The sequence below is a fragment of the Hemibagrus wyckioides genome, linkage group LG13 (assembly GCF_019097595.1).
Source record: "Hemibagrus wyckioides isolate EC202008001 linkage group LG13, SWU_Hwy_1.0, whole genome shotgun sequence".
Classification (NCBI taxonomy): Eukaryota; Metazoa; Chordata; class Actinopteri; order Siluriformes; family Bagridae; genus Hemibagrus; species Hemibagrus wyckioides.
Genome location: NC_080722.1, coordinates 26,374,855 through 26,394,035, shown reverse-complemented (window position 1 = coordinate 26,394,035; position 19,181 = coordinate 26,374,855). Strand labels below are relative to the sequence as shown.

At 40.1% G+C, this 19,181-nt stretch overlaps 1 protein-coding gene across 2 annotated transcripts in view; it reads left to right on the top strand.

Moving 5' to 3' along the window:
• The first annotated feature begins 3,917 nt into the window (after positions 1–3,917).
• Positions 3,918–19,181, top strand: part of ank3b (ankyrin 3b) — a 160,342-nt gene continuing 145,078 nt past the window's right edge. The window contains exons 1-2 of one of the 2 annotated variants that reach the window (XM_058406126.1): positions 3,918–4,054; positions 4,138–4,255. In XM_058406126.1, the coding sequence (XP_058262109.1) occupies positions 4,217–4,255 (39 nt within the window). In that variant the 5' untranslated portion in view covers positions 3,918–4,054; positions 4,138–4,216. The other variant, XM_058406127.1, reaches the window with a different exon arrangement.

Below are 19,181 nucleotides of genomic sequence, written 5' to 3'. Positions count from 1 at the left end.
AAAAATAATTCAAAGAATAGTTAAAAGAAACAAGGAATATATTTAATTCATTATTAAGAGATCATGAAGAGGAAAGATCATGAGGAGGACAGATCATGAAGAGGAGAGATCATGAAGAGATTAAAAAGAGGAGAGATCATGAAGAGGAGAGATCATGAGGAGGAGAGATCATGAAGAGGAGAGATCATGAAGAGATTAAAAAGAGGAGAGATCATGAAGAGGAGAGATCATCAAGAGGAAAGATCATGAGGAGGACAGATCATGAAGAGGAGAGATCATGAAGAGATTAAAAAGAGGAGAGATCATGAAGAGATTAAAAAGAGGAGAGATCATGAAGAGGAGAGATCATGAAGAGGAGAGATCATGAAGAGATTAAAAAGAGGAGCGATCATGAAGAGGAGAGATCATCAAGAGGAAAGATCATGAGGAGGACAGATCATGAAGAGGAGAGATCATGAAGAGATTAAAAAGAGGAGAGATCATGAAGAGGAGAGATCATGAGGAGGAGAGATCATGAAGAGGAGAGATCATGAAGAGATTAAAAAGAGGAGAGATCATGAAGAGGAGAGATCATCAAGAGGAAAGATCATGAGGAGGACAGATCATGAAGAGGAGAGATCATGAAGAGATTAAAAAGAGGAGAGATCATGAAGAGATTAAAAAGAGGAGAGATCATGAGGAGGACAGATCATGAAGAGGGGAGATCATGAAGAGATTAAAAAGAGGAGAGATCATGAAGAGGAGAGATCATGAGGAGGAGAGATCATGAAGAGGAGAGATCATGAAGAGGAGAGATCATGAAGAGATTAAAAAGAGGAGAGATCATGAAGAGGAGAGATCATCAAGAGGAAAGATCATGAGGAGGACAGATCATGAAGAGGGGAGATCATGAAGAGGAGAGATCATGAAGAGGAGAGATCATGAAGAGATTAAAAAGAGGAGAGATCATGAAGAGATTAAAAAGAGGAGAGATCATGAAGAGGAGAGATCATGAAGAGATTAAAAAGAGGAGAGATCATAAGGAGGAGAGATCATGAGGAGGAGAGATCATGAAGAAATCATGAAGAGATTCCTCAAACTGGTGTTGATGACTGATGCTGAGATGTTTTATTATCTCATGGCACATGCCAAGGTCTTATAAATTATTAAATACAAAAATAATTCAAAGAGGAGAGATCATGAAGAGATTAAAAAGAGGAGCGATCATGAAGAGGAGAGATCATCAAGAGGAAAGATCATGAGGAGGACAGATCATGAAGAGGAGAGATCATGAAGAGATTAAAAAGAGGAGAGATCATGAAGAGATTAAAAAGAGGAGAGATCATGAAGAGGAGAGATCATGAAGAGATTAAAAAGAGGAGAGATCATAAGGAGGAGAGATCATGAGGAGGAGAGATCATGAAGAAATCATGAAGAGATTCCTCAAACTGGTGTTGATGACTGATGCTGAGATGTTTTATTATCTCATGGCACATGCCAAGGTCTTATAAATTATTAAATACAAAAATAATTCAAAGAGGAGAGATCATGAAGAGATTAAAAAGAGGAGCGATCATGAAGAGGAGAGATCATCAAGAGGAAAGATCATGAGGAGGACAGATCATGAAGAGGAGAGATCATGAAGAGATTAAAAAGAGGAGAGATCATGAAGAGGAGAGATCATGAGGAGGAGAGATCATGAAGAGGAGAGATCATGAAGAGATTAAAAAGAGGAGAGATCATGAAGAGGAGAGATCATCAAGAGGAAAGATCATGAGGAGGACAGATCATGAAGAGGAGAGATCATGAAGAGATTAAAAAGAGGAGAGATCATGAAGAGATTAAAAAGAGGAGAGATCATGAAGAGGAGAGATCATGAAGAGGAGAGATCATGAAGAGATTAAAAAGAGGAGCGATCATGAAGAGGAGAGATCATCAAGAGGAAAGATCATGAGGAGGACAGATCATGAAGAGGAGAGATCATGAAGAGATTAAAAAGAGGAGAGATCATGAAGAGGAGAGATCATGAGGAGGAGAGATCATGAAGAGGAGAGATCATGAAGAGGAGAGATCATGAAGAGATTAAAAAGAGGAGAGATCATGAAGAGGAGAGATCATCAAGAGGAAAGATCATGAGGAGGACAGATCATGAAGAGGGGAGATCATGAAGAGATTAAAAAGAGGAGAGATCATGAAGAGGAGAGATCATGAGGAGGAGAGATCATGAAGAGGAGAGATCATGAAGAGGAGAGATCATGAAGAGATTAAAAAGAGGAGAGATCATGAAGAGGAGAGATCATCAAGAGGAAAGATCATGAGGAGGACAGATCATGAAGAGGGGAGATCATGAAGAGGAGAGATCATGAAGAGATTAAAAAGAGGAGAGATCATGAAGAGATTAAAAAGAGGAGAGATCATGAAGAGGAGAGATCATGAGGAGGAGAGATCATGAAGAGGAGAGATCATGAAGAGGAGAGATCATGAAGAGATTAAAAAGAGGAGAGATCATAAGGAGGAGAGATCATGAGGAGGAGAGATCATGAAGAAATCATGAAGAGATTCCTCAAACTGGTGTTGATGACTGATGCTGAGATGTTTTATTATCTCATGGCACATGCCAAGGTCTTATAAATTATTAAATACAAAAATAATTCAAAGAATAGTTAAAAGAAACAAGGAATATATTTAATTCATTATTTAGTCTTTAAAAAATAATGATTTGATGATCGAAAGATTTAATTATATACATACAACCCTTCATACCGTAGGGCAGAATGTACGGTGTATATGAAAAGAAAGCTTTTAGCGACTTTTATAACAACATCTCCCCCTGCTGGTTACCGCACTGATGACATGCTTTAAAGTTCAGTTACAGTATTTTTACATTTTCATGAACCCAAGAGAAGGTGATGTGTTTTATATAAACTGATGCACATATGTCATACATATAACCTACAAATCATCCGCCACACATCTGTGTACATCTGATTTAAAAATAAAAGCTTAGAGTCTTGAATTTGTTGAAGAAAGGGAGAAATTGGTCTATAAAAATGTTGTACAGCTAAAACAACAACAACAACACTGATGTTGATGATAATGATAATAATAATAATAATAATAATAATATTACTTCTGTAGGGTTGCGAGGAACCTGAAGTCTATCCCAGGCGATATTTAGAGATTTTAGAGATCAGTCTGCAACCTGTGTTTGCTCTGTAGATACACGTTCAGTCCTGCTGCTGTACATTCAACATTGTTTTTCACAGTACAAGACACCTGTGTACAATCCTTAGCTTAAGCTATACTGCCATTATGTCCAGCATGTCCTAAAACCTTTCGAAGCTGCATTCAATTGAAATCAGTGCCAGTGCTGAGAGCCTCCCTGGACTCATTGTTGACCTGAGGTATGTTTTTAATCCTCTCTCACCAGGGGCAAGTGTGACGGGAAGAGTTAATGCTCAATGCTCAAGTTCAAATCTTGACTGGATCCTGATGTGGTCTTCCACTCTTGTAGTATGCTGAGATGCTTTCAGTGGTGTGTCTCCGCCTGCAGAACCACTCCTGGGTCAGAGTTTTTTGTTTTTCACACCACTCTGTAGAATCTGTTCTGTGTGAAAATCCCGGGAGAGATTTTCCAGCCCAGCTGGCACCAGCAGCCATGCCACTGTCACAGATGATAGATGTGAACATTACCTGAAGCTACTGACCTGTATCTGCATGATTGTTTATTTATTTTTTTTTTTGCATTGTTCTGCCACATGATTAGATAACTTGGCTGATTAGGTAACTGCAGGTGTACATTAGGTGTTCCTAATAAAGTGCACGGTGTGTGTGTGTAGAGGTGTAGAATTAAAGTAATTGTACATTCAGCAGTGTGTGTGTGTGTGTGTGTGTGTGTGTTTCTCCTGTTGTGTAAAGCAGGGCAGTTAGTGTGAGGGCAGTCAGCGCCGCGCCCACACCGGAGCAGTTGAAGCACTTCCCCTTCACTCTCTCCAGCTTCAGCCTACCTGCTCACTCCTCCTGCTCACTCCTCCTGAACACTTCACTTCGGAAACTTTAAAGCTTCTTACTCCAGGTCGTTATCACACGCCTTCGTATTTTTTCTTTTCTTTGCGGAATTAAACGCATGGATTAACGAGAGAAAGTTTTTTTGTGCAGCGTCAGATCTGTGTGAGTGTGTGTGTGTGAGTGTGTGAGTGTGTGTGTGAGTGTGTGTGTAGTGTTCCTGTAGTTCAACATGGCTTCCTCCAGCGCAGGTGAGCTGAACGGCGGACAGGTGAGTGCAACAACCCCCTACAAGACTACTGCTCTTTACTCTGCTGCTGGGAAAGAGAGAAAGTGGAAATGTGGGCTGTCAAAGAATAGAAAAACACTCAGAACCTCGGTCATGTAGAGCACAAGGTGCAGCTTCTACTCCTTCTCAGTGTGTGTGTGTGTGTGTGTGTGTGTGTGAGGGTTAGGCTTGATTTTCAGAACTAATAATTGAAACATTTTTGAATACACTCTTAGATCGATATTATATTGCTGTATACATTTCTCCAGTCGCTTCTTGTTATTTTGCTTTCATTTCCACACACACACCTGAAGATATTTACTTTTCCATTGCATATATTTCATACTTTCAGTTATGTGACATGAACAAACATGAGTATGTCATTTCAATGAGTTAACACACACACACACTCACACACACACACACACCTGACAGCCATAAACACTCTGTCTTATTATGCAGCTATTATTATAAACTATTATTAATTATTCCCTAACTCCAATACAGCTATGGGATAGAGTTATAAAGTGAATAGAAATGAATAGATCATGGTGTATTGACTCATCTCATTACTCTGAGTTCATGTCAACAAATACTAATCCATAAGCCAGGGTTTACAGTAATTGCCTGGAATCACTCAAAATTAAAACATCACACTAACCTTGCGCTTGATTTTATTTTAATTTCTGTATGAATACGTCCACGTTTTCGTCCCAGTCTCAGAATCTGGCAGGTTTAGTGCTCATCTGTACCGTATTTTCTAGATGATGGTTTGTTTATTGACGGTATTAGCCCTGAGGATTAAGTGGCTTTAAATGATCTTTTCCCCCCGCAGTGCTAACATTTAGCACGCTGTTGATGTATATTACAATGTAAATCTCCTGTGATTGATTAGACATGTCTTTACCTAAATGACAGGCAGATGTTTGGTGCAGCTAAAGCTTGTCCTTGTGGCATTGATAGTGGTTGCTCTCGTGTCATTAATAGTTAATGGCTGATTTATTGCATGCACGGATTGCTAAAGGGAACGGAGATAAACACTGTTTTTGTAAGAAAAGCTTCTCCTGGAAAAGCCCCTTCTCCAGAGCCGGGGGATTTTTCTTGTATCTGGGTACGGTGCATTGATCTGACATGTTGGAGGCTGGAGCTCACCCGGCTGTGTTTCCAGCCCATCTATGGCAAGCCACTTAAAAGGGAACTGTGTGTGCGTGTGTCTTCCTGTCACAGCTGACAAATGCCTACTTACCTCACATCCCAGAACCTTACTAAGACCTACACATTTTTTTTCACATGCAGATATGGCTCTCATAACCTTTGCTTCACAGTTCACACAAAGCCAAAGATTTCCCGCTTAGCCGTTCTAAATGGATTGTGGTTATGATCGTCGGAGCCGTGCCAAGTCACCTCTGGAGACGCACAAGTGATTCATTTAGGAGTTGATATACTCACTGTGTGTGCTGCATAGTGACTGGCAGAGCTGCTAGGGTTTGACAGCCTCAGCTGGTGACTGGCTTTGTGGTGAAAAGAGCTGGCTTCCCCTCATCTCTTTGCTGAATGACCAGCTCTTGCGTGATGTCACGAGACGTGCCTTGGTGGGAATGAACTCATAAACAACGGGCCTTTTCTGCCCTTGAAGAATGGTTTGAGCTGCGATACAGTAAAACACACAGCAGCTGAGTGATACGTCTTCTTTAACAATGTCTGGCACCCCAGATGTCAGTGTGGTGTCACAGTTGCACACCGACGATTTAGATTAAGATATACAGTGATTTTAGGTGTTATAACTTTAAATAAGACCTGTTTTGGATTCAGTCATTGTTTCTAATAAATTTAAAATATATTTTTTGGTGGTGAGGTAGAGCACAGGAAGGACTTGACTGGCCTGCACAGAGTCCTGACCTCAACCCCATAGAACACCTTTGCGTTAGAGCATTAGAGCGGAGACTGCAGAGCCCAACCCCTGAAAAACAACACCCATGATTTGAAGGAGTGTCCCAAAACTTTTGGCAATACAATTTAGATATAATTTTCTATGTACAGTATGTATTGAGTATGATGAATTATACATATGTGATAGTAGTCAGATATACACTATGAGTATTTTATTTACAGTGATACTGTGTGTCCTGTCTTACTCATACTCTTCCTGTCTCTCAGCATGTGCAGCACAAAACATAAAAAACAGCAAAATTTCAATAACTAATTGAGTGTGATTTTATTCCAAGACACACAAAGCCAATCCTTTTCAAAATGCTGTTCATGCTGCGTCACAGGGCAGAGGAAAGCGTTATCTAACCTCTTCCTTCCACGGAAGACCGCGATTGGTCAGTGTTGCTCTGAATGACTGGGGGGGGGGGAGTGAGTGAGAGAGAGAGAGAGAGAGAGAGAGAGAGAGAGGCTAATGTCATACTTGATGTCACCCTGAGTGCAAGGCCAATTTTTCATCACTGACAGTAAACCACAGCTGGTTGTGGCTTCATCGGGATTCAGACTTACCTTCTCCTGATTATACTACAAATACTTCTCTCTCGCTTTTGTCTTTATGAAATATTTTAACATAACTGAAATTTTCAAAGGAGGTGGAGATAAAAACCACGAAACCAGTCATATGAAAAAGAGCTGGAGAAACCTCCCGAGTGTCCACAGCCTCCCAAGTTACATCTCTAACCTATCGTATAGAACTTATATAACTTATTAGCTGGCAGTGAAATGCATGTGTAATGAACATCCTCCAAGAACAGGGATTATTTTTTTATTCAGTGTAAAGTGTAAAGTTTTGAAGTCATAATATCATGCTTTCCACTAACGTATGACACAATGTCACTGATGAAAATTAAGTAATAGCATTTAAGACACATTTTTAAATTTTATAGTTTGACCTATACAGGAATGAATCTTCTTTAGGTTTAACTTCATAAATTCAGTCTAATTGTTCAATTCTAAACAAGTTAACAAATTACATTACATAAGTGACATTTTGAACACAATATGGTTAAATGTTCTGTTTAATTTCTGCTCCGCTAGCGGAAACAAATCCCTAAGAAGCTGCTTTATATCATGCCAGCTAGCTGTTTAGCTATAGTAGCTCACATTGATTAGTATATTCTGGTTTAAGGTGCTTCCAGTAAAATCTAGGGATAGGGTTAGTTATGTAGTTACTATGTAGTTATGATGGTCAGGTACAGAAGCGCTGAAGTTTTACAGAAACTCAGGAGTATCTGCCTACTTAAAAAGCACACAGAAATAGTGACGTTATTATGAAGCGTCCTTTACAGAAATATATTGTCTTGAACACGCATGTTTACTTAGATGTCAATGTTAAGCTAAAGGTAAACACATGCAGTGGGTTTCTGCAGAGGCAGTGGGGTGGTGCAGCGGGTAGTTTTGCTGTCTCATAGCTTCAGAGTCTACATTTCCCTTCCATTAATGAGAAGCGTAAGCTCTGTCTAGTCCGAGTACAGTCCATTCCTCCCATTAATGCTCTCATGCTTTATGTTGCGTGTGAACGTGATACATGACATCTCTAAAACGAGGACACGTGCAGAAAAACAGTGATGTATTTCATCAAGAGAACATACTTCATGGCTTTTGTTCACGCATAAACAATGTCCCTGTAGTAGTCGCTTGAGATTCTTTACACTGCGGCTCTGTGTTCTGTCAGGGTTACACTCAGCAGGATCCTTCTGCGACACGTGACTCAGGACTCCAGACTTTATGATGTTAGCATGGACTTTATGCTATATATCTGGACGTTAATCTGAAGCAAACGAGTGCAGATGCCTCAGCATGTCTGCCTCAGTAGTGCTCTAGATGTTCCACAGGAAACTGATGACTGTTTTTTGTTGTAACTAGGTCTCAACAAACCAGTTATCACTTCAGTAATGGAAATGGAAAATCTATCAAGCCTTAAGAGCCTGCATCCAGATCTTCAATCTTATTAATCAGCTTTTCATCTTAAAGCACTCTATCCTATAAATACTCAGTAAAATATGTACAGTAGATAGAACAGTACTTTTTTCTGGCAACCTGGTTAGTAAAATTTACACTAAACAAATGCAAATCAAAATAAAGTACTAAAATATCTCATATAGTACACTGATAGAAAGTGTGCTGAATAATTGCATCAGTTTCACGTGACTGAATTCAGTAACAATATTATGATAAGTTTTCATACCTCCAACATGACTTGAGCTGAGAATCAAAGTCAAGAAGCTTTTATTGTCTTTCAGCCATGTCCACGGTACAGTACACAGTACAATAAAACAGCGTTCTGCATCGTTCACTCTAGACTTGTTTAGTGTAAGCAATGAAATCACATTTTGTTGAGAAACTTAGTGTTTTGATGTAAACTTTACAGATTTTTTTCTGAAATCAGACTCAGGAACCCGATCAAAGCAGTTTGGTGGAGCTGAGATTTGAACACACAACCATCCAAACACCACTGAGACACCTGAGACACTCCAATCTCACTGGAGTTAATTCAGTGGTAGGAACTGAATCAGTGTGAGTTAGACTCCGTGCTCAGTGGTTAAGGCTTTGCTTCACCAATCAGAAGGTTCTGTGTTCAAGTCTAAGTGTTGTCATGGTTAAGAAAGACCCTTAAGCTTAACCAAGCCAAGTTGGTGGTAAAATCAAAAGTTTTTGCAATCTATGAAATATTTAGTGACCACAGTGATTCTCACAGTAGGTAAGATACAGAAGTGTGAACATTTAAAGAATAAGCTGATGGCTCTGTTATGCCGTGGAGAGCATTTATCGGAAGTGCAAGATTGATGTGAAAACCTCTAAACCACCATATCTCATGAATGATCTTTACAAACCTCTGACACTGGAGACTCCTTCCGTAAACATTCATTTAACATCTCCTTACATGTTTTTAACCAAAGAAAACCAACCCAGCCACTCAGGGGTTAACTCTCAGTCCCAAACCTGGATAAAACGGGAGGGCTGCATCAGGAAGGGCATCCGGTGTAAAACCTGTTCTGAAATCAAATATGTGGATCGGATGGTTCACTGAAGCAATCCTGATCAACAGCATTAACATTAGACTTGTGTGAAACGTCTGCTGTGAGAGAAGCCAGATGAGCTTAGAGTTAAATATGTTTTTGTATTATAATGTTTAGTAAATTTACAGCACACAGCGCTTTGCAGGTGTCCAGTCTCCTGTTACACTCTCAACCAGTGCAGTCAGCTCATGGAATGTATGGAATGTATGGAATGTGGTTGTTGAGGCAGTGATGATGCCTTCTCTAATCTCAGTTCATTCTTACTACATGGACTAGGTAGTTCCTCTTAATTTGACCAGTATAATGTACAATATGTGGAAATGTATTTATATTAATATACTTTTAAACCTAGTTGTAATATTCTTTCAAATACTGTTTAAAGGTGTAGCAATTCACAACAGATACCAGAGATATGTGTTGTTTTCTGTAGCTGTGTGTCTTTATGAAGCAGCAGGTTCTGGAGGAACGTTGTTTTAATTTCACTGTGTACTGCATATGTGCTCCAAATGACAATAAAACCTCTTGACGTGACTTGAGATGGGATGCTGAGGATTAGAGCCACAGAGTCTCGCAGTCTGTAAACAAGTGAGAGGATTAATCAGAGTGGGTTTTAAAAGCCTAGCATGGGTTATATATCTGCTTAGGAAGTGTTCGTTATTATATAAGAAAAACAAAGGCTTACTGTGTGAGAAAGTCTGACTGTAAAAAAAAAAGAGAAAAGAACGAAAAACAGAAAAGGACAAAAGCTGTGAGAAGTTCCATGCTCGCTCCTTGTCTAGTTTTGCTATGCAACCCTTTTAGGAGCGAAAACATCCCTTTTAAACAAGGTGCAAGGTCAAAGTCAAGGCCACTGAGTGTAAATTGTACAAAAAAAAGAAAAAAAGGAGGCAGTGTGTTCGAATGTTGTTTGGATCTGGAGTTCCTCAGCTGTAAAGCTGTGTGTGTGTGTGTGATGGTGGCTGGAGATACTGTTGAAATCTCCAGTCTGATTGGTCAAAAGGGGTTGATTAATTTTCTACAACAGCAGTTTTATATTAATGTACTAGTTGTTTCCATAGCAACAGCTCAGTCACCCGAACCTGTACAGCAGACACTCCACGTAAGACTAACTATAAACGGAGTCGTAAATTTGTTGTTTGCGTATTCCTGAGACAGAGACTTTTATTTATTGTTTTTGGAAGGAGTCTTTTGGATGTCGGAGCTTCGTAACAGGCAGCATGTTGTCCACTACAGTACAGTCGGCCATGGGGGTGGGGGGCATCCTGGACAGGGTGCCAACCAATCACAGATCACAATCACACACACACACACACACACACACAAAAGGTGGGGTGGAAATTGAATCTCTAACCCCAGGGATTCCAGGCAAACATGATGGTACTGATACCTGTAACAAAACATTCTTAAAGATACATCTGAAGAGATTTATTTGTATTTTTGTTAGGACTATGTTTATTAGATTTGTGGTTTATAGACTGTACTGTAAGTGATTATTGTGTGAAAGTTTAGTAGTTTTGTGGAAATCGTGTGTTTTTTAGCTTCAGTTATTAATCATTTCAAATCTTATTAGTTTTCAGTGTGACTTTAGGAGTAGAAACAGCATTGCACCATCTGAACCGGAGATAACTTATCTCCCTGACTTTCCACAGCTTTTCATAAATATAACTATTAACAGCAAACAGGCCTTACACAATAATCCCTTTTTGTTGTAAGAGGATCACACCTATCCATCAAGGATTATATTTCTATCCTGTCATGTTTCATTCCGTACATAGATATAGATTCATGTCCTAATGTTTTAAATGGTGCATTTATTCCTTAGGCAAATGATTTAGGGGTCAGAATTTGATCTCAGGATCTAAATGCTCGTTAGAAACAAACCCGAACTTGATGTTGCTCTTGAAATGACGAATTGTGGTCATTATCTCAGTTTAAGGGTCTGTTAATGGCTACCGCTATAGGATCACATGACCTGTGCTGCTACACCAGACTCGACGGCTTTTTAGAAGTGTTTAAAGACGTGTTTTGAACTATAAATATTAGTTTGTGTTAATATTAGTTAGTAAGTAAGGCATTATTGTATGAAATGAAGAGCTTTAGTTGGGAAATTGTCATTAAGTACGGTTTTGATAAAGTACTCCTTCAGTAAAGGTTTAGCGTGTGTCTGCTAGCCTGGACTCAGCTCTGCACCATGATTAAAACAGGAAAAAGTGTTAAGAACAAGAGGCCATGGAGGTAGAGAAGATAACACCATCATGCAAATGCCGTTCTCTCACATTCCACACAGTCACTTACTTAAATGAACATGTGCTTAAAGAAGCATGAACCGGATTTACCTCAGACAAAAGAAGGCACCATATAAAGAGCCGAGCGTTAATTTACTCATTAACCAGTGTCCGGTGTGTCCGAGAGCGTTTCAGTTCCTTTCCTAGCAGTATCAGTGACTTATTAAAGCAATGAAGAGGAAGGCGCTATAAAAGAGACGCTCGGAACAGAACTGTAAACTGTTTTGTCTGAGTGTGTGGTCATGGAGACGAAATGTATTGCTGCTTGTGTGGAGTACGAACAGGCTTCAGGTGGTCAGAGCGTAGCCCGAGGTCTGCTACGTGGTGGCTCAGTGGTTACATTTCAGTGGTAATGGACAGAAAGTTGCTTTGCATGACTGTATCTGGCACATGAGTGACCGTAAGAACAGAGCTGTCACTGTTTATATTAATGCACCATCGAATAATCCTGAATCCTCTTTACTATTCAGTCACTTGATCTAATTAGAGAAATTCTTTACAGTTCTGTACAATTCAAATACTGCTAAAAGTGGAAACTCTTCAGTTTATTAAAATATTAGAATTACTGCTTTCAGCTGGTAAATAAGAGCCTCTTACACCAAGTAGCAACGTTAGCTAGTGCTAACTAACACACTAACAGCTTTATTCCTCATCTCTCAAATGTTAGCTAGCATGAAAATGCCTCAGACGATGCATGAATGCTAACAGCTAACTATGCCACAATAAAGAGTATGTAGTTAGCCACGGTTTAACAGTTAGTCATGGTGTGAGATTTTACCTGGAAGAGTCTATTATAAAGAGGATTTGTGCTTTTTTTTTCAGAACAAAGAGACTCCAGGAAGTGCTCTTATCTGACGTCACCTGCCTAAAAAAACAAAACCGTGCGTTGGAGTAGAACAATGAGATACAGATGATGGTTACAGTGAGTTGTCAGAGAAGCAACAAGTAAACAAGTCAAGAGAATGTGAATTAAAGCCAACAGACATGTTATGATCATGTGACCGCTCAACCTACGTGATGGCCAGCTCTTCGAATAAAGGTCAACTATTGTATTAAAATGAGGTGGATGTGGTGCACATGGAATTTTTGGAAGACATTAGGTCACAAAAAGATTTTCCTCAGGTGACATTATGTTTCCTGATTGTTTTTTTGGAACAAAATGTTTTTGTTTTTTTAAATTCAGCTACCTGTAGCTTTTTTAGAAGGTTGCTTAACCCGGTTTAGCGGTACACTGATGTTCCAAATCGACATATTCAATCAGTATAAAGAAATGAATGATGTTCTGGCTGGGAGTCTGATCTGAAATGTCCTAAAAGTTGTCTTTCAGTGTGAGATGTGTGTTTTAACCTCTGTTACACAGAATTTTAGTGGTTGAAGATAAACACCTTCACATTTGAGTTGCTTATGAACAAACACTTGGAGCATCTCAGAGAGCAGGAATGGGTTTAACATTTACTTTGAACATGTGTGAAAAAAAATTCTTTTTAAAAACGTGTAGGCGAGAAACACACAAAACAGAAACACTAGAGCATGACACAAAGCATGATGTTTCTAGACTACTGTAGGTTAAACCATTACACCCCTAACTGATAGGTATTGAGGCTCATTCTCTGTAATATTTGTTAAACTTTAGATTTGTTAGGAATTTAAAGTGATGCCTCGATGCTAAAATATCACCTTAGAACTTGTACTTTAGAGTTGTTGATCTTTTGGCTGCTCCCTACACATGTGAGGGGTCACCACAAAGGGCCAACAACTTGGCACAGGTTTTATGCCGGATACCTTTCCTGATGCAACCCTCCCTTTTTAACTGGGCTTGGGACTGGCACTGCATCCAGTGACTGGGGTTTGGGCACTAGCTGGGAATAGAACCTTCTGCATGGTACGTGAGAAACCTACCACTGAGCCACCAGTGACCCTGTACATGGACTTGGAGTCACATACATTAATGAAGTAATCCTACGTCTACTTTTCTTCTGAGTGCTTCCACACATCTTTATTGCCCTGTCCAGCTCAGGTGGTCATGAAGACATTACAGTGTGAGCTGTGTGAGAGAAGGTTGTGAGATCAGAACCCGTGCTATTCTCCTACACCAAGATGGCATGTAACTGTTTACCTAGTAATGTGTTTAATTTCACATGGTACAAAGTGACTCCTGAATTCACTTTCTAATATTGGATTTAACCATGATGACAAATACTACAGGTAATATTTCATAACAAGCTCACAAAAACACGAACAGGTCCGTCTGCCTTTTTACTGATCTACCTGAGAATTGCCAAGTACCTTTTTTTTTAAGACCGTGGGATTGCGTTAGATCGTGTCACTCCCCTGGCTGATGTCCCAGATGTTCACACACTTGGTTAATTACAAGAACTCTGGATAAACAAATCTGTACCTCATGGTCCAAAAACCAAATCTTTTTTTTCCATCACCGCTGCTTCCTTGGCAGTTTGACTCTACTTTCTGCGTTTTGATTTGAGCTACTGCATGCCATTATGATTAGAGCAACACACCTGTCGCATGTTTTCTTTGGATGGTAGAGTGTTTTCTCTTGAGAATTCAGAGAAATCTTTTTGATCTCATCCTGCTGGGACCTGCACCGGAAAGAGTGAGTAGTGTCACTGCTCAGCACTGCTAACTGGAATGGGAATAACCCTCTGCAATCTGAAAAATACACATACACCGATCAGCCATAACATTAAAACCACTGACAGGTGAAGTGAATAACATTGAGTATCTCATTACAGTGACATCTGTCAAGGGCTATATATCGGACAAGCGTCAGGAACGGACTGAGTTTGACAAGGGCCAGATTGTGATGGCTAGATGACTGGGTCAGAGCATGTCCCAAACAGCAGGTCTTATGGGGTGCAGTGGTTAGTACCAACGAAAAGTAGTGCAAAAAAGGACAACCGGTGAACCGGCAACTGGGTCATGGGTGCTCTGGGCTCAGTGATGATGATAGAAATGTATGAGAATAGACTGTACATTGAAGCTTGCTGCATTTTGGACTATGCAGCACCAAAATGGTCAGATTAACCATGCTGACACCTGTCCACCACCAAAAAGCACCTAGAACTGGCAGATGATCATCAGAACTGGTCCATGGAGCAGTGGAAAAATGTGGCCTGGCTGGATGATTCATGTTTTGAGAGTGTGTTCATCATTTATCTGGGGAAGAGATGACACCAGGATGCACTATGGGATGAGGGCAAGCTGGTGTGATGCTCTGGGAAATGTTCTGCTGGAAAAACCTCAGTTTACAAAATTTCTAGGCAATTTTAACATGGAATTGGGTGGCTTTTATTTGGCGGTAGGGTAACTGTAAATGTCTGGTAATCTCTTTGCTTTATCTGAACCGTGCCCTCAAATCCACAGAAATGACTCCAGAAGAATCATTTTCACCCCAACCTCAAGCTCATGCTTCCTCCTTTTGCCCTGTCCAGCTCTGAGCCACGGATTTTAAATGACCTCATTAATGGTGATCATCATTCCTGTCAGTGGGACTGATTTTCCCCTCGCAGCCCGAGGAGAGATGTGATAAGAGGCGAGATGGCAGTGGGTGTCTCTTGTGAGGTGATTTGTTTGGATTGGACTGCAGTCTCAGAGAGGTGAAGTGGTACATTTAGTAGAGCCACAGTTTTCCCATGAGTCTGTTAGTTAAGGTGAGAAATCACAGGGCCAGAGGAGGGTTTACACATTTAGACCAAATGGCTTCATGAATATATTATTGAGTTGATGATGCTCGGAGAAAAACGAGTTCTCTACAATCTAATGGTTTTTTTATTTCACAATCTGAATGGGACAAAAACTAAACTACATTTTACTAAAATTCAATCGGCTAGTACTTAGTGACTGATATATTCATCAGTGAAGGCAGAATTATACTTATGTTGTTCCTGATTAATAATCATACTCTCAAAGCAACAATACACAATGTGGTGATTGATTAGATGCTTAATTAACATATTGTGGCCTTCTGTGATTCCAGTATAATTAAAGCCAATTATTGTGATGACATTTTAAGTGCATGTTTTATACTGCTAGTTAATATTGGATTGAATCTTCTAGTTTGGACCCCGGGGATTGACCCCCCTCCCATGGAGAACCGTACACACCGCATGTAACACGTTTCCAGAATCCTCCTTTGTGTCTGCAGATTGCACAGAGCTGCAAATTGCCAGCAATTTATCATTCTCCTCCGAAACGGTGCACGTCGCCGAATGGCTGTATCCATGGAGATGGGGAGGAGAATCATGTCATCGGTGTGTGAATTGCCTGTAGGCTGTGGGTACCAGTGCTCTGCCATCAGGGAGTTCAGATACAACAAGCTTTAGTTCACGTCTAAGTGCGATGCATCATTTCATCAGAAGCTCAAGCACTTTATTTACACCAATCCATCAAATAAACAGATTCTATTATTGTAACGTCCTTCGGGACAGTGCAGAAATAGCGTCTCTGTAGCTTGGCAAAATGTCTACAAAAACCCAGCTCTGTGTAAATCCCATGCTTTTGTTAAAGCCTCTGCATTTACAGTTACAGAATTTGGCAGACGACTTTATTGACGATCCTGAGCAACTTACAGAACAGCTTTGAAACCTCCATTAAAAAGATTTCCTCATGCTAGCACAAATACGTCAGAGTCCTGTCCATACACATATGGATATTTTTGAAAATGCATCATACATATATTCACATGAAACCTGCATTTTAGGTGACTGAAAATTAAGGGGAAAAAAGTCGTGGAAATTTAAGCATTTAATTGAACATGTTCCCCTGTTTATGTTTGGATGGAAAAATGTAAAGATTGTGTGATAGCTGTACTCGTGTTCGACGCAGGTTGAAACATCCTGGAGTGACCGCACAGTAAAATCTCCACACATCCCATTAACAAATATTTTCACACCAGGCTCTTTAATTTGATCCTGTTTGATATCGTCCATGTAACTCATAAATAACGATGTCGCCGTTGCTACCAGATAATACGGCTGATCCCTGCTGACTGAGCTTGGCTTTGGCCGCATTCCTAGCTAATGGTGGACAGGTGGAGCAGATGGCTGCAGGGATACTGACAGTATGTAACACACTGCATTAAGTCTCGACTTTTCTGAGCTATCCGTTCATCTGGTGCAGCTTTTGGTGGAAAGCAGCTGAGTGGCAAATGGTTAACCCTCGAGCTGTTTACACAATCGGTTATTCCGTGTACAAGTAGCCCTGAGCATCCTGTTCATCTACATTCCGTTTGAGACCTGGTTCTTCAGTAATGGTCATTGATTTAGTGATAGCAAATTGCTGACCGGCCACACGCTCAACAGGTAGAAAAAAACCTACACTAAATATTACCAATGATTTTTAAGATTTAATTTAGGAGCTCTTCATGGAGTGTGACACTCATGTCCTTGGATAGAGCCAATAAGAAGAAGAATTTCCCAGTAGGTGGGGCTCTAATAGCAGGACTTGATGCTGTAGGCATGTTTAGGCAGAGCTAATGTTGCTGGTGTAACCCGGCGGGGCGGCGTGTTTGGGAATCAGCCAGCGTGTACAGGCAGGGCCAACGCGCTCATCGCAGAGTGTGAGAATTAGCCCAGAGAATCGAGTAAACAACTCCAGTCTAGATTTTTTTCTTCATTAGGAGGCTTTACACTGTTTTTTCCACTTTGTGAAATGAAAACTAGCATTCATGCTGTTAGCTCATGACATGGTGTCAGTGGTGCAGCAACCTCAGCTACACACACTCTGACAGTTCATACAGGAAACCTTATCGCTGTTTTTAATTGTCTTCATGCTCCGTCTCAGTGTGTCTCAGGGAATGTCAGGACACGGCTCATGCCTCTCTTTTCATTTGTGTCCTGCAGCTCAAGCAAAATGTCATGTCTCCTCTGGTTAAAGTGCGCTGCTCAAAACAGAAAGATGCTTGATGTTCCATTGAAGACGATATTAGTCTCAGTTATCTATACTGTACTCGTTTATGTAAAAGTCAGAGTCACACACTCCACAGACGATCTTCTAACACACCATGCAGATGAATACAGTTCACTATTAAGAACAATACAGGTGGTCAGATCTCACTGGGAATATGGCAGCATCTTCTTATGGTTTGTTGCATATTAGGTTGTAATTAAGACCACCACTCTCAGGTTTGGGTCCATGATCGGGACATAGACAGAAAAATATCAGATCGCTTTAATTCAGCTAGTTGGATTCATTCATTCATTACTACAATGACAACAGAAGACCAAGACCAAGACCAAAACTAACGCACATCCAAATAACAATAAGTTATAAATGTCTTGGGCTGGAGGAGGTGTTGGGTCAGTGGTTAAGGTGTTGGACTTCTAATCAGAAGGTTGTGAGCTTGACTCTCAGGTCCACCAATCTGCTGGTGACCAAGGGTTACTCCCCTGCTGGGACCCTGAGCAAGTCCCTTAACCCTCAGTTGTATAAAATGAGATATAATGTAAGTCACTCTGGATAAGGGTGTCTGTCAGATGCCAGAAATGTCTTGAAATCATCTCATGTCCAAAACTGGCAAGGAGTCAAGCAATTTTCAGTGCTGCTAAACAACACACTGCATATTTGCATGCAAATGGACCAAGTGGAGATAATAATAACATTTAATTTACAGCTTCAATACATTTATTGTGTTCAGATTCACAAACATCACATTCAGTTAGCTGGTTTTGATTTATGGTTTTGATTCTTCACAGGATTTTAATTTCTTTTTAACTTCATGGCGTTCTATATTTTACAGATCAGTTTGTCTCGTTAGGGTGTGACCTGTGCTCACTCTTTATGAACGACTTGTTTAAGCAGGTTTTTTTTTTATTTTACTTTCAGTTTTATTTAATTACTGTCATTCACATACACCTGTGAGGAAGAGGAGCTGCTGAAAATTTATAATATTGATCAATATCTTTTATCAATTCTAATGAGTCTCGTGATTGACCTAATAATAATTATTATTTAAACATTTTTTGCATCTGGTTACTAGGTAACAAACCTTAGGTATTGGGAAGTAAAACATGTTTTTATTTCTTTGCGATGGATTTATCCTGGCGTTTTGAAGAGAAGACACAGGGAACGAGCCTCGGGTCACCACCTTATATATCAGCGTGGCTTCTGCGGCTTGCTAAAGAGCGTGTGGTCAGTGAGCAGGAAAACTTCTATTAGATTTCAATCCATTGAATATTAGCTCAAGCAAGACCCTGATAGCACCTACACATGGATTCACACCAAATGTCCCCTGGTTCTGTTTTTCTGGTGACTCAGCTCACCATTTTGTGGTGCTGTGTATTAAATTGTGCGTAAATTTTATGATAAACTGCCAAACTATCTTGCCAGCAGGCCAGTTGAAGTGTGTGAAGAGTGCAGGATGTTCTCCACAGCCTGACCTGAATGCACCGACTGAATTTATGATCACTGTGCTGCTTAATTATCAGTTTAGTGATACCTTTTAGGATGAATCACACTGATTAAAAAAAAAGACTAATGGGTTTGCAGAAAAGTTGCACTGACAAGCCTCAAGTGGTGGTTCATCATGGAAATAATGAATATTTCACATATTTACACGATTCTCTTCATCACGGGTTTTTTATTTAATTATTTCTTTATTTTAATACACGAACACGACTTCTA